This window comes from Notothenia coriiceps, unplaced genomic scaffold, assembly GCF_000735185.1.
Source record: "Notothenia coriiceps isolate Sejong01 unplaced genomic scaffold, NC01 NC01_scaffold00037295, whole genome shotgun sequence".
Classification (NCBI taxonomy): domain Eukaryota; kingdom Metazoa; phylum Chordata; class Actinopteri; order Perciformes; family Nototheniidae; genus Notothenia; species Notothenia coriiceps.
The window spans coordinates 1,404-15,293 of record NW_011369996.1 but is presented as its reverse complement, the minus strand read 5'-3'; the positions used below and the strand labels follow the sequence as shown (position 1 = coordinate 15,293).

At 39.2% G+C, this 13,890-nt stretch overlaps 1 protein-coding gene across 2 annotated transcripts in view; it reads right to left on the bottom strand.

Annotated features, from left to right (window-relative positions):
• LOC104967438 (rap1 GTPase-activating protein 2) overlaps positions 1–11,396 on the bottom strand; it is an 83,050-nt gene extending 71,654 nt beyond the window's left edge. Inside the window, exon 1 of one of the 2 annotated variants that reach the window (XM_010796887.1) lies at positions 11,298–11,396. In XM_010796887.1, coding sequence (XP_010795189.1) covers positions 11,298–11,338 — 41 coding nt within the window. In that variant the 5' untranslated portion in view covers positions 11,339–11,396. Of the gene's footprint in view, positions 1–96; positions 398–11,297 lie in introns of those variants that run through there. The other variant, XM_010796886.1, reaches the window with a different exon arrangement.
• Between the last annotated feature and the right edge of the window lie 2,494 nt (positions 11,397–13,890).

Here is a 13,890-nt window from a genome sequence, read left to right as displayed (position 1 = left end):
GTCGCGACTCACACACACACACACACACACACACACACACACACACACACACACACACACACACACACAGTAGCATCCAATGAAAAGGTAACATACCATCCAAATCCGCCAAAGGACACACTTCTCCTCCTCCTGAGCATTTTGTCAGACTGAACTTCTCAGCAGTCTCTCTCGCTCTCCTCTGGGAAGTGTGCTCTGCTGACACGCACTCTCTCTCTTTACTGTGAATACTTGCACTTTGTGTCTCTCTCTGACCCAACCTGCCTTCCTTCCCTCCCTGCCTCTATCTCTCTCACTTGCCTCTATTCTTTCCGTTCTCTTCTTCTTTGACACTCGCCTCCCCAGAGCTGTCGTTTTCCACTTTTCCGCCACTTGACCAGTCTACTACTATTCCCCCTCACGCTGCTAGCTCTTCTGCTTTCACAGACACACAACAACAATCTGACACACTCACACATACAGGTACACTGAGGTCCATACGCAAGCAGGGGGAGGAGCAAGGAGAGGAGGGGCCACATACTCCTTTCTGACTCTCTGTTTCTTTTACAAACACAAACACACACACACATACCATGTATACATCACTTCAGTGGACATTACATTGACTTACATGCATTTCCTGGAGACTTATCCTAACCTTAAATAACCAACACATGCCTAACCCTAACCCTTACCCTTACCCTTACCCTAACCTTAATCCTAAACCTAACCAAGTTTTCACCCTAAAATTAATGATTCCCCTCATGGGGACCTCCAATTTGTCCCCATAAGGGAGGCGAGTCCCCACACGTGACTGTGTAAACAGATTTAGGTCCCCACAAGTATAGTAATGCTAGGCCACACATACACACACACACACACACACACACACACACACACACACACACACACACACACACACACACACACCACCACACACACAACACACGACACACNGTCAAATTAATTAATTAAGTCTTCATCAATATATTATTTCATGATCATACAATCACACACACACACACACACACACACACACACACACACACACACACCCCCACACACACACACACACACAGAGAATTGGGTCACTTCCTACACTTTGTAACCTGTGGTGAGCCTATTGGTCACTCACAGTTCTCACAAAGTAAATGACGCTTACAGTAATGTGTACAGTTAATGTATTGGGTACAGTTAATTTGTATGTTTTGTGTAGCTTAATAAGTCCTGATTCATGACATCTATTAACACGTCACAGCAGGAGTGTGTGTCAAATGGAACTTCTGCTTAACAGAAAAGTGAAACTGTTGTTTTTTAAGGGTGCAATATTAGATTACTAACAGAAAAGGGAGTGGTAACAGCAGTGCAGTCATGCTGAGTTATTTTCATAGACCACCATGTTGTGACCAAAGGGAGTGTCCTTCCTCTTCACTCCAGATTTGACAGGTTTCACTCTCACAGTTAACGTTCCCACGGCTGACCAACTGAAAATAATTCAAAAGGTTTCAAAGAAACTTCATGTGAGGCTTTCTGCTTTGGTGATTTTAAAAATTGATTGTTTCACATCCTATTTATATATTATAAGACCTTGTTATAATAATATTAACATTCTTCCATTTTTTACAATGTGATGTTCCCCGCACTACACATGACTAAACTCTTATCCTCTTATCTGTTTATCCTGTTGCCTACAAACACCACATTGATCAGAAATCAGCAGACAACACATTGCAGATTCATTATAAGGTGAGAGAACAACACCAAATAAATATTGCTGGATTAATGCCTGTCTCCAATTTGACATTTGAATTATCCTCACTGTATGTAGAAAGAAATATATGAAAGAATGTGTGAACCAGCTTCCCTGAGGTCTGGATTTCATTATTTTATCACCCGCTTCTGACGTCAAAGAGTGATGTTTGGGGAGCTCATTCACAGACTAAACAACAGCTCATAATGTCAGTCACCAAGCTGGTTAATCACCTCTGTGGCTATTAGAACTGAAGTCATCTAAAAGGACTATTTTTAGCTCTCTCACAGCTGAACAAAATGATGATTAAAAAAAACGTTTTATTTTAGCTAAATACGTCAACAAGTCCAAACTCGTATCAAAACCTAAATATTTTGTTAACTTCTACAAAATATATGCATATGAGCATCATATAACCTAGATTGTAAATATCTTAAAACTAGTCTAACATTGACCATCTACAAAACAGAGGTTATGCAGGACCTACATTCATTAAAAACCTGTTAAGTCCCAAGGTCCCCGCCGGCGGGGACCCTGGGTTTTTTTTTCAGGACACTGTGTCTCAGGGGATCTTAATATTTAAGAACCTATTAATGTGTTATACCAGATTAACGGAAATAATCTCAGTTAACTGACNTCAAATATCACTTGTTTTGCATCAATCTTGATACAGGGTACTTATTATATGTTGTACTTTGGATTCCTAAAGCTTTTAGTCTACTAACCCATCATCCAAGGTTAGTTTTCACTATAAGTACAAAATATATTTTGGACCGACACTATAATTTACAGTTTTTTACCATGTTCAATCTGAATTTTCTTTAAAATAAAAAACATCTATAGTGAATCTGACTTTTCTACATCCAACTGACAGGTTTATCATTACTTTGAGAAAAAAGATTATTAATTTAACCCTTTTAGAAGGGAATATATGGTCATTTGTTCTGGGAATGTCATTTTCGAGCCTGAAACCTGAAAAACAGGCTCGGGGTTTAACAGGTTAATAAATGTATGTTAGTGGTGCAGATGTGTTATTGAATTCATCAATTCATATCAATACAAAAAACACTGAAATGCAGTAAAGCTGGCATTTTAGGGGCGATTAATTAGATCACTTCATAGATGAGCTCAACTCTAACAAAGGTAGTATTCACTCACCTATACTTATTTTTACAGTGTTTTGTGTATCAATGTATCAATGAGGGTCTAGATTTCCTTTCCATATTCAAGATAAGATAAAATGGACCTTTAATAATCCTCATAGGGAAAAACCTGAATCTGAACCTGAACTCTGACATCCTTTCTTTTTTTAAAGGGACCTTGATTAGATTATAAATCACTTTTGTGCTCATTGAGTCCAAGAAACCAAACAAGCAGCTCATGAGGATGATTATTATCCTCAAAAGCTTTCTCAATAAAATATTATCAATGGGCTGACTGAGGCTGATGAGTGGTTGCCTGGATGTGCTCCCAGTCCCTATCAGAGTGAGGATGCACTGATTAAAGCAATACAATGCTCCACTGGCATAATGTGGTTTGTATCTGAGGATCTGTGGGCGCACACACACTTTCAGTCAGTCTGGCATTGCATTAGTAATTATTTCAATTACAGGAAAAAAATAAAATAGTAGCCTATCTAGAAAATGGGTTTAACAGCATACAAACTGACAGTGCAGCCTGAGTGCAGACCTCACCCTCCCTCTAGTCTTGTGGTTCAGAGATATCCTGTAAACAACACTTTATTGGAGGTAAATTAAAGTAAACAGAAAAGAAAGAAGCACATGTCAAATGTCTACACTTTTGTTGGTTCTTAAATGTATTTATCGTGTAGTAAGCAGATATGTTAAGTAATATGTGTTACATGTAGGGCTGCATCATTAAAAATAATAATAAAGAATTGCGATTATTTGACTGAATTTTCAATAACGGTATTGGATGAAGTGGTTGTGCATCTTTATTCTCATATTAAAACAGAGGCTATGAAAGATTAGTGGGAATTTTCGAGAAGATCTGAATCCTAAAGATACATGTTTTAAGTATGTGAAACACTATAGCCTGTATATGGCTGCCGCACTACAATACTCCTTTCAAATTGTATTTTAACACATAACCTTCAACTAACATATTGCTCCCTGCGATATGAATATTACACTAGCCCATATTGCGATTTTGTGCAGCCAGTCAGCCGACGTGATGAAGACATTCTGCTATACAGGCATGCGTTTGTGTGACACAACAACAGGTGTGTGGACACTGGACACAGATGAGTTCATGATACTTATAATAACATCAATGCTGTTGTTTTGCTAATTAGGCCAAATAAGCCTAAAACTGACAGTTACATACATGTCTAGCATCAAACAGCTGACAGACACAGTGAAGAATTTAGTGGCTAAAGACGAGCCAGATACATGGCGTGTTGATGGAGAGACTTACTTGTTTGCGCCCATAAAACGACTTTGAAGGAATGCCACGTGTGATCTGCTTGCAAGCACTGTTTGCTAACAACTTCAAAAGTGGTGATCAATGTTTTGTTTAAAGATCGTTGTGCTGCCCCATGTGGCCAAACTAATATTGGTTCGATTAAAAAATCTATGCAAATGTGAAATGTCCATGTGTCCCTGTTTGGATTAATAAAGCACTGACAGCAGAACAAATGCATCATGTCATCAATACCATGTGCACTAGCTTACTACTTACAATATCATGTGCAATATGACTTTTCAATATACAGTAGGGAACATTTATTTTTAAAGTCAACTTTATTGTCAATCTTCTGTTTGTGTGACAGGGAGATCGAAATGCTGTTTCTCACAATCCTGAGGAGTACAAATAAAAAATATATAAAGAATATATACATATAGCCTATGTATATATTATACATACATACACACATGAATACCCACTATATGTTGTTATATGCAATACCTGAGCAATTTATGTCACAAATGTTCTTATGAGATTATTATAAATCTATCTTGACTTGTCTCGTCATATTGTTTGACATTGCCATGTAATTATTTGTTTTCATTTTTATTTGTATCCTTGTTCTCTAAATCAAACAGTCACCCCATGATTGTTGTATTGGGCAAGGTTAATACATGTTTTAATGAAATGAAAATGTTCCGCAGAATAAACAAATATAGAATCGTGTTGCTATAGAGACAAAGAAAAACAGGAGTTGTTTTTTAAGCTCAGCATCACGATCTCCTTGTTTAATGTTACATGGCATGTTACACGCACACAATCAATTATTTATTGAACCTGGCTGTTTATTCCCATACTGAAAACATGTTGTAGCACAGGCAGCTGTCCCTACTGAGTCTTTTAATCAACAATAATGCAGCAGGTTGGGTTTCTAAGTTAACTTTTAAGACCTTGATAAGATAATGTGTTGCTATGTTACACTCTCGTCCTCATTTTCCCCCTACTGGTTTTGAGTTGATCACGCCGAAATTGAACTTACAGTAAATGTGAAACTTGTACTCACACATTTTCTGTTACCATTGAGGTGTTAGTAAGTGGGTTGTGTGACATCTCATACAGCAACCAGTTGGATGATGACACTAGGTCACCACCACACACAGCAGGTTTGACATTTGTGTGTCTGCATGAGTGTGTGTGTGTGTGTGTGTGTGTGTGTGTGTGTGGGTGGGTGGGTGGAACACAGAGGTGAGAAAAACAGAGAGATACAGTAAAGCCAAATTGGGATGAAACTAAATGAAACAGTAGCTGCACGTCAACATGCTATTTGTATTCACAGTCCTCCAACAGTCATCGTGTCTGCATTAGCGCTGCAATAATTTGCAGAGGAACTTGTTGTTGAATACTGAAAACTTGTCGGCAAGCAGTTGCTTATTCCAAATTCAGTGAGTGCAGACATGCCTGGCTCGTTATTCCCAGTCTTTGTGTTAATCTATGCTAACCGTCTGCTGGCTGTAGCAATATTTAATGAAGGAGAGTGGCAAAATATAACTCTCCGCCAGAAAGAAAATAAAATGTCAAACATTTGAATGTGTGAGAGAGAAACTCCCTCTATCATACACTTTTTGTGTTTTAGCCTTTGCAGAACATTTAGCCTTTGCAGAACATTTACATGGACAAAAACCTATATAACACACTACAGGAAAGGGAAAGCCCCAAACAGGACAATAGGGCCCCTTTAAGTATTTACATTCGACATAACAACAAAGAACACATTTTTGTAATTCAGTGACCTCTCCTTCTACAGGTTTCATGCATTTGGAATATCCATCTTAACAAGGGCATTGGCCATTGAGAGTTTAAATGGAATTGTTTATGGAATTTAATAGAACATATTGGGGTGTTGGCACTAGGTTGGTCTTTTAAAACCATGACACATAAAAGCAGAGCTATACTGACCTCATAACATAGTCAAGGAAAAATGTTTTCCCATATGTGATGATAAACCCTGAGCAAAAGCAGAAGGTGTTTCACTGTGTTGCAGATGATGAGTGTGCATAATGACGCAGTGTGTGTGAAATGAATTCACTGATGTCTCAATTAGGAAATGTCTACACAGATGGAAATTAGCTATTAGCTTTAATCTGGCATATTGCATCTCTTCTCTTTGCTGAGATGAATGTTTTTCTATGCATGGTCCTTCTATAAATAAATACAAACAGTAAACAGTTCAAGAACATATTTGAAACTTTCCTAATTCAGTTTTTATTGTGTTCTCTTAAATGTTTTTTCCTATAAATCCAGGCATGTTTATTTTATTTCAATGCCTTTGTCTTACTCGTAATAACTTTCTATCCATGATCCATTGGCTGTGAGACTCCACAAGAGATGCAATGTTTCCGTCTTTATTACTTTTGTTCTCTCTTCGCCGCCTCTTCTCTCTTCCATCTCCCTCCCAACCGTGTAATAATGCATTTAGTCATTAGATGGATCCCAGGGGGGAGATATACGCCCAGACGGATCCGAGGGACCTTTCTCTTTCTCTTCATCTATCTCTCCCTCCCTCCTGCGTCTAATAGGTTATTTGCTCATATGAGGTTTTCCAGGAGGGTTGCGGATTCAGAGCTAATGCTGTGTGTTAATGGCTCCTGCCCTAAACATCCATCACCACCTAATACATCTCTACCAACGACACACTGAAATACGAGCACAGACTAAATAAATCTGCCTCTTTTCTTACCTGCATACTGACACCTGTTTTCTAATAAAGGAATTGTTTTAAGTTACAAACTGTTCTTTTCTAAGGCAGACTCTTGCATGGTTTGATTTCAACTGATGCATTAGTTATCCATGATCACATCTGATGCATTTGATTCCATCTAAACTAAGATCATTTTCTTATTATCATTAGGTGATCACTCAGTTAATGGTTGTTGTATGTCTGCCTTAAAACTTGCTCCCATTGAGGCAAGCTCTGTGAAGGCTGTCAACGGACATCACAACACATTAATATATCAATATTAGAAGTTATGATTCAAGCAGACAACAGTCTTTAGCCACAGGTGGTAGAAACACACCGAGAAACACAGTAATGCAGCAGCAGAGGCAGCGAGGAAGTTATGCCCCTGAAAATGTACTGAAGAGGAAAGTGGAAATACATATGTAAGGGACACAAATCAAAGCAATTATACTTCACACTTTGCACTTTAACTAGCAGTATAACCAATAGTAAAGCATTATAATCTAATGAATTTCAAACTTTTATTTATTTTTTAATTTATTTAATATCCCTTTGCTGGGACTGTGGGTACTGCTTATTTGTCTTGGGTGTAGAAATGTGCACAGATATATGTACCGTACATACACTTATATATTATACCTATACATGTAACATGTTCTTATGTAATTCTGCCATTATCCTTATAGCTTCGCCTTTCTCATCTTTCACTTTTCATTGAACCTTGTTCTTGTTAGCATTCTATTTTTATTGACCTACTCCCTTCCCCCCTATAGTTCTCTCTGCTGGTGGATCTTAGTAAAAGTGACAGCAAGCCAACCCATAAACGCACTCTTCCGGATCTCTCTTACACACACACACACACACACACACACACACACACACACACACACAAATGTACACATCCACACACACAATCACACACAACCGAAGATAGATACGGTCATGCGCTCATGCACATTAGCTTCTTGTGCACATTCATGCACACAAATTAACGAGCTTTGACATTTGCACACGCACACACACGCGAACACACACACACACACACACACACACACACATTGCACCTCCTCCGCCCACAGCCTCCTCGGTGCCTTCATCCCCCCCCCCTCCTCCCTGTTGCTCACTCTTCCAGACGACTTTGATCAGAGAAAAACATTCATTTAATTCACGTCCTTCCTCTTCACTGCTACTCTGGCATAAAGTATAAAGGGTGGCACATAGACCCCGGATCCAGCAAACACAATGAGAAACCTCCACAACGGCAACTGCAAACACTAAGCCCACCTAAAATCTATTTAATCAGGAACGCTCTGAGAATTTCTTCACACTGTTTTATGTTCCACTCGATAGACACACACATAGAAACAAGCTGTGAAGTTTCTCCCATTCCTCCAACAGTGACTTGTGTGTCACTCTATCAAAGCTGCATTGATCTCATCAACAAGGTATAATAAGAGAAGGATTCATAGAGGAAGAGATTGGTTTGGAATCAATAAGAGCCAAACAATAGAGAAAAGCAATTGAAGTGAGGAGCAATAGAGGGTTGGAAAGCTTTGCATAATGATCTTCAAGAGGCGATGAGGTACAATCAGAGATGAGACTTAATTGACCGCAGGAGCATGTGTGACGGACGTGAGAAAGGAGGTGAGAGTGTCTGCAGGTGGAGGATGGATTAATGAAAGACGGTTAATGATGAGCAGAGTGAGCAGAGGAAGAAGGAGAGGAGAGGTGTGAGGAAGAGACAGCAGGTATTAATTTGACTTTATCACCTCAAGAGGACGACTCAAGTCAAGATCGGTACAGATCAGTTGAGAAAAAGCTTTGGCACAATGACAAAAATAGAGGTATGATAATAAAAGAAAAGAGAAAATTCACTTTAAAGGGGATTATACTTATTTTTTTGATAAACATTTTTGTCTCTGATGCGCAGCTATTCTGCTGGCTCAGCAGAAGCATTGACACTGGTAACGTAAATCACGCGCAGCATGTGAAAGTGCATAATTGTGTGCATGCTCATGTGCATTGAAGAAACTGGGACGAATCCCAAACTCTCTCCACCTGAGAGGAACAGATTAGCCCCCTCTCCTTTGAGCTGGAATCAGAAGCCAATCGTACACCAGCACAGCAGGACTGTGATTTGTCAAGCCTCTTACTCTGGAATGCTGTGTCATGAGTCTTTCCGTCTTTCTTTGTTTTTGTCTTTTTGTTTGGGGGTTATTTATTCATACCTTGCACACTGCATTCAACTGTAAACACCGAGCCTTCGCAGCAGCTGGCCCCAGGCTCTGGAACACTCTGTCCCTTGAGGTCGGCCCAGACCCTAGGGGTTTTTTAATCTACACTTAAAACTCACTTCTTCTGTCTGGCCTTCTAGTCAGAGCGGAGCACGACTCCTGACATTTCCCTGTGTGTGATTTTTTTTATTTTTGCTGTTGTATTTGTTGTAAAGTGTTTTTATTGTAAAGTGTTTTTATTGTATGTACAGCACTTTGGCTCGACCAAAAATCGTTTTAAAAATGTGCTATATAAATAAAACTTGATTTGATTTGATAAATATATTGGTGTATTTGTTTTGCTTAGTTTTTCTACATATTTTCTAATGCCTTTTTTTTCTTATGTAAGCTCTTTGAAATTGTGTTAAAGGTGCTGTATGAATACATAATCAATAAATTAACATGAGCATGATTTATGGCTTTTATGGATTTATGGCTAAAGCCTGAATACATAGTCCAAAGTCAGCGATTTCAGACCATGCTTAAAGGGCTTCAGCTGAAATAATAACTCCACAATAATGAGCATATCACACATCCGACAGATGGCAAAAGTATATAGAAAAGTCAGTGGTAATTTTAAACATTTACAGATGTTGTGAAATCTTTTTAAAAATTCATTACGTCACATATTTCCAAGTGAACTACTAAAGAAAGATATATAGTTGCATGTATGTTACACAATTGATATTTAAATTGTAAAAAAGCAGTTTTAGAGAAAGTAGAAAGCAGCGTAGCATAAAAGCCATAGAAAAGTCGTAGAAGCTGCAGCTATGTCTATTTCTAGTTTATAAACATTAGCAAACATGAGGCACCATAAGGTTCTGGTTGTTACAGACTAAAATATGGTGTCATGGAACAGGGTTAACTGTCTCTGTTTTAATTCAATATTTTATTTGTAGGAGGAAGAATGCGTAAATCTTTCAAAATGACAGTCTCACTTACTAGAAAAGAGCACAATGAAAAATAATATTTTGTAAGAGAAATAACTGAAGTGCGTCACATTTTATTCCAATGATGCAAGTGGAATTTTACCTTCCTTTGCTTTAAAAGACTTAATACAAAAGCTTCATCCCTTGGTCGATGTCTTGAAAGATGCTTAATGTTACTATTACCACTCACACGCAGAGCTTCCTCTGAAGAAACAGACTCATAAATCAAATAACATCTCCTCCTTCACTGCATACAGTAGGGACCATGTTTCCTTAGGGGGAATGTTGCTCACACACTCACACACACACACACACACACACACACACACACACACACACACACACACACACACACACACAACCATCTACTGTACTGTATATGCTCATGAACATGGACGAACACCCACTGGCATACATGCTGGAAAATTCATGCATGCATGAAGACATTTACCCATTGGCTCAGACTTCTAAAAATAAAACATTTATGTCCCAGAATGGTATCTGTTGCTTCCCCTTGAAGATCCTTCAGTGGTTTGAACACAGTATTTTGAGTTAAATAGATAAAAACATTAAGAAACACTGATCTTATCCTCCCACTCACATGCAGAAACCTAACTTCATGCCCCCACTCACCATTCCCCCACAATCAAACAACAACACACACATAAACATAACATGGTGCCATAAACCATCAGAGAATATAGCACCACAACCAGACATTGCAGCACCGTTGCAGCATTACTCAAAAGACAATTTGCTCTGGCACTCTCACAGCACGCACGCACACACACACGCACACACACACACACACACACACACACACACACACACACACACACACACACACACACACACACACACACACACACACACACACACACGCAAACTCACGCCTATTCCACTCCCAATTATTTTCCTCAACTTAAAGAAATTAGAAAGCACAAAATTAACCCTAGAAATAGATTTACACTGTACTTGATTGTGTGTGTGTGTGTGTGTGTGTGTGTGTGTGTAAGTGTTATACTAGCCTGCAACTCACACAGGCTCCCTACTCCAGCTGGAGAGTTCTCACACAAATCAGCACACACACACACACGCTCTTCCCATCATTCATTTGACGTACGGTTGCATGTGGACAGCAGCCAACAGCAGCAGCAGTATAACATCTCTGCTGTGTTTTTGCTCGGGTGTTAAAGCCTTACCTCGGTTCCCCTGCAGATCCTTTACAAGCTGGGGTGAACATCTCGCAGTCAGTGGATGGTGCAGCATTAGCAGGAGACCAGCTGCCAGAGCAGGAGAGGTTGAGTTTGTATGTGTGAGAGAAGGAGGGATGAGCAAGAGAGGAGAGGGAGTGCATATATAGGGGGAGGGTACAGCCGTAGAACGCAGGGTAGGACAGAATTATGAGATGAGAGACCTCAAGTAAATGTGCGTGTATGTGTGTAAAAATGGGAGATGGTGTTACCATGGTGAGGGCTACGCCTTAACTCTCTAAAACCAGGGGATTAAAAGACAGCTGAGAGGGAAAGTCAGGTTAAAAATAAATGGCAGAATTCACTTCACAAAAGACAGACTAAACAGATCAAAGGAGAAAGGCATCATACATTGATATTAATAGGGTGGAAGGGTGAGGTGAGGGGGCGCTGGAAAAGTTCAAAGGACATGATCAGGGGCAAGATGAGCTCTCGACTCGGATCATTAGCACCGACTGCAGCGCCACAATTGCCTCGACACAGGTTAAATACATAATCCCTCAGTGGCTGAAGGCAACTACAAAAACAACATTTGAAAATCTAATGTGAGGTGCTGACATGGGAGGAAAGCAGAAACGCAAGCAGGAGACGTTGGGTTAAAAGCACAATGTGACATATAAGGTTGTATCTTCTTAATTTTAAGCCTTTTCAAACTGAGTATTTTAACTAAAACATAATTTACGTACAATGAACCCACACCGCATCCTTAAAAGGCCTTTGGATAATCTTCACGAAATTATAAGGAAAGCAAAATTAGTTATATAAGATTTTTGCTACAAAAAACAACAATAATACTCATAACTCAAGGATTAATATATTACGTTTTTCTTGTTATGTATCTGTTCATCTTTGGTTTTCGGTACATTGAAATAAAAAAAACTAATTTTTTTTTTGATTAAATACAAAGAAACATGATTTAGGCTATATGTGGCATGGCTTGACCCCATGAGATTACACGAAACCATTACAATAAATTGAGATGGCAGCTAAACTTTTGTGGGATTTATTTTCTACATCATGATTTAGATTTGGATACTGCTTCATTCAATTATGTGGAAATTGATTACCAAGATAAACGCTAGGAGACATAGGACCATTTACTTTTATATTTACAGCTAAAGCTAGCTGTTGTCGTACCAGCTAGCTTTCATAGATATAGCACTCTTGCTATAGTTATAGTTATTGAAAATATAGTCGTGTACAATTACATGTTGCAGGCTTCTCTCTGTGCTGTTTAAAATAGAAAAGAAATAAACAAAAGCATTGACAAACACGGTACTAAAAAACAAAAATAGAAGGTTTTAATTGTTTGAATTTGCAAAGTTACAAAAGTGTACGGGTAAAGGTACAACATGTATAGACTTTGTTTATGTGTGTGTGTGTGTGTGTGTGTGTGTGTGTGTGTGTGTGTGTGTGTGTGTCTGTCACAGTCCCAACAGTAATTTAATAACGTTAATTGAAGGTTATTTAGCTCACGCTTTTATCCAAAGCAACTTACATACACTTCTATATAATGCTACATTCACACAATAGTGACCGACTGGGAAGAACAAGAGTTATTCTGACTGGGATAATGTTTGCTCATGGGTAACATCATTTACTTTAAGATTTGCATGGTTACATATTTGAAGAGAGTGAAAATGTGTAAAGTTGTTTTTAATGCTTCCACTTGCCAATGTACCTGAGGTATCTTGTTTGAGTGCTCCGTCACTTGAAAATATCGTTGTTCGCCTTCAAGGGAATAGCGCCCGTCATGTTCTTCCCAGTGCTTGCCTGTTATGACCAAATATTAAGTGGGTGCGCTTTATAGAGGAGTACGACTGTTGGGTGAATAAAACCCTGCCATCACCTCAGGAGCGTGCTTGAAGGTATTTCAGTAAAGGTCACTGATTTTGATATTTGACACACATTTTAGCTCCCAGAGAAACTGACACTGACACACATATCCTCACTATAACCAACAAACACCATGGAATCATAGGAGCCTGTTCTTCTATAAAGCTGATCCCCATTGAAGTACAAAGGCTTCTGGATCAATCCCACAGTATGTGATTCATGTGCAGCTCAGAGACCTCAGTGCTCCATTGATGACCTATAAAGAAAAAGAGAAACATCGGCCACTCTAAATTGTTTGTCATTGATCTAGTTTCCTGCCAGTGGCTCTGACAACACACAGAGTCTAACAGAGAGAGAAACACGGGGAGGGAAGGACAGATTGCCGGTTTAATTAAATCCTTCCCCCTAATGCACAGACCAAAGCAGACACAACTGAGCCCACAGGTGCATGCCTCTTTTTCATTGCCTCACTCACTCACTCACACACACACACACACACACACACACACACACACACACACACACACACACACACACACACACACACACACACACACACAGATCAGAGCGTCCTCCTTTGATTTGTTGTGTTTGTTTTGAGGATGTGGCTTCTTATACACTAATCTCCGGGCAGTTTAGTGCTCAGAGAACCTTTGTCAATTCTAATTGGTCCTGCTGGTTGGGGGTTGCCCTGGAAACCAGTTTA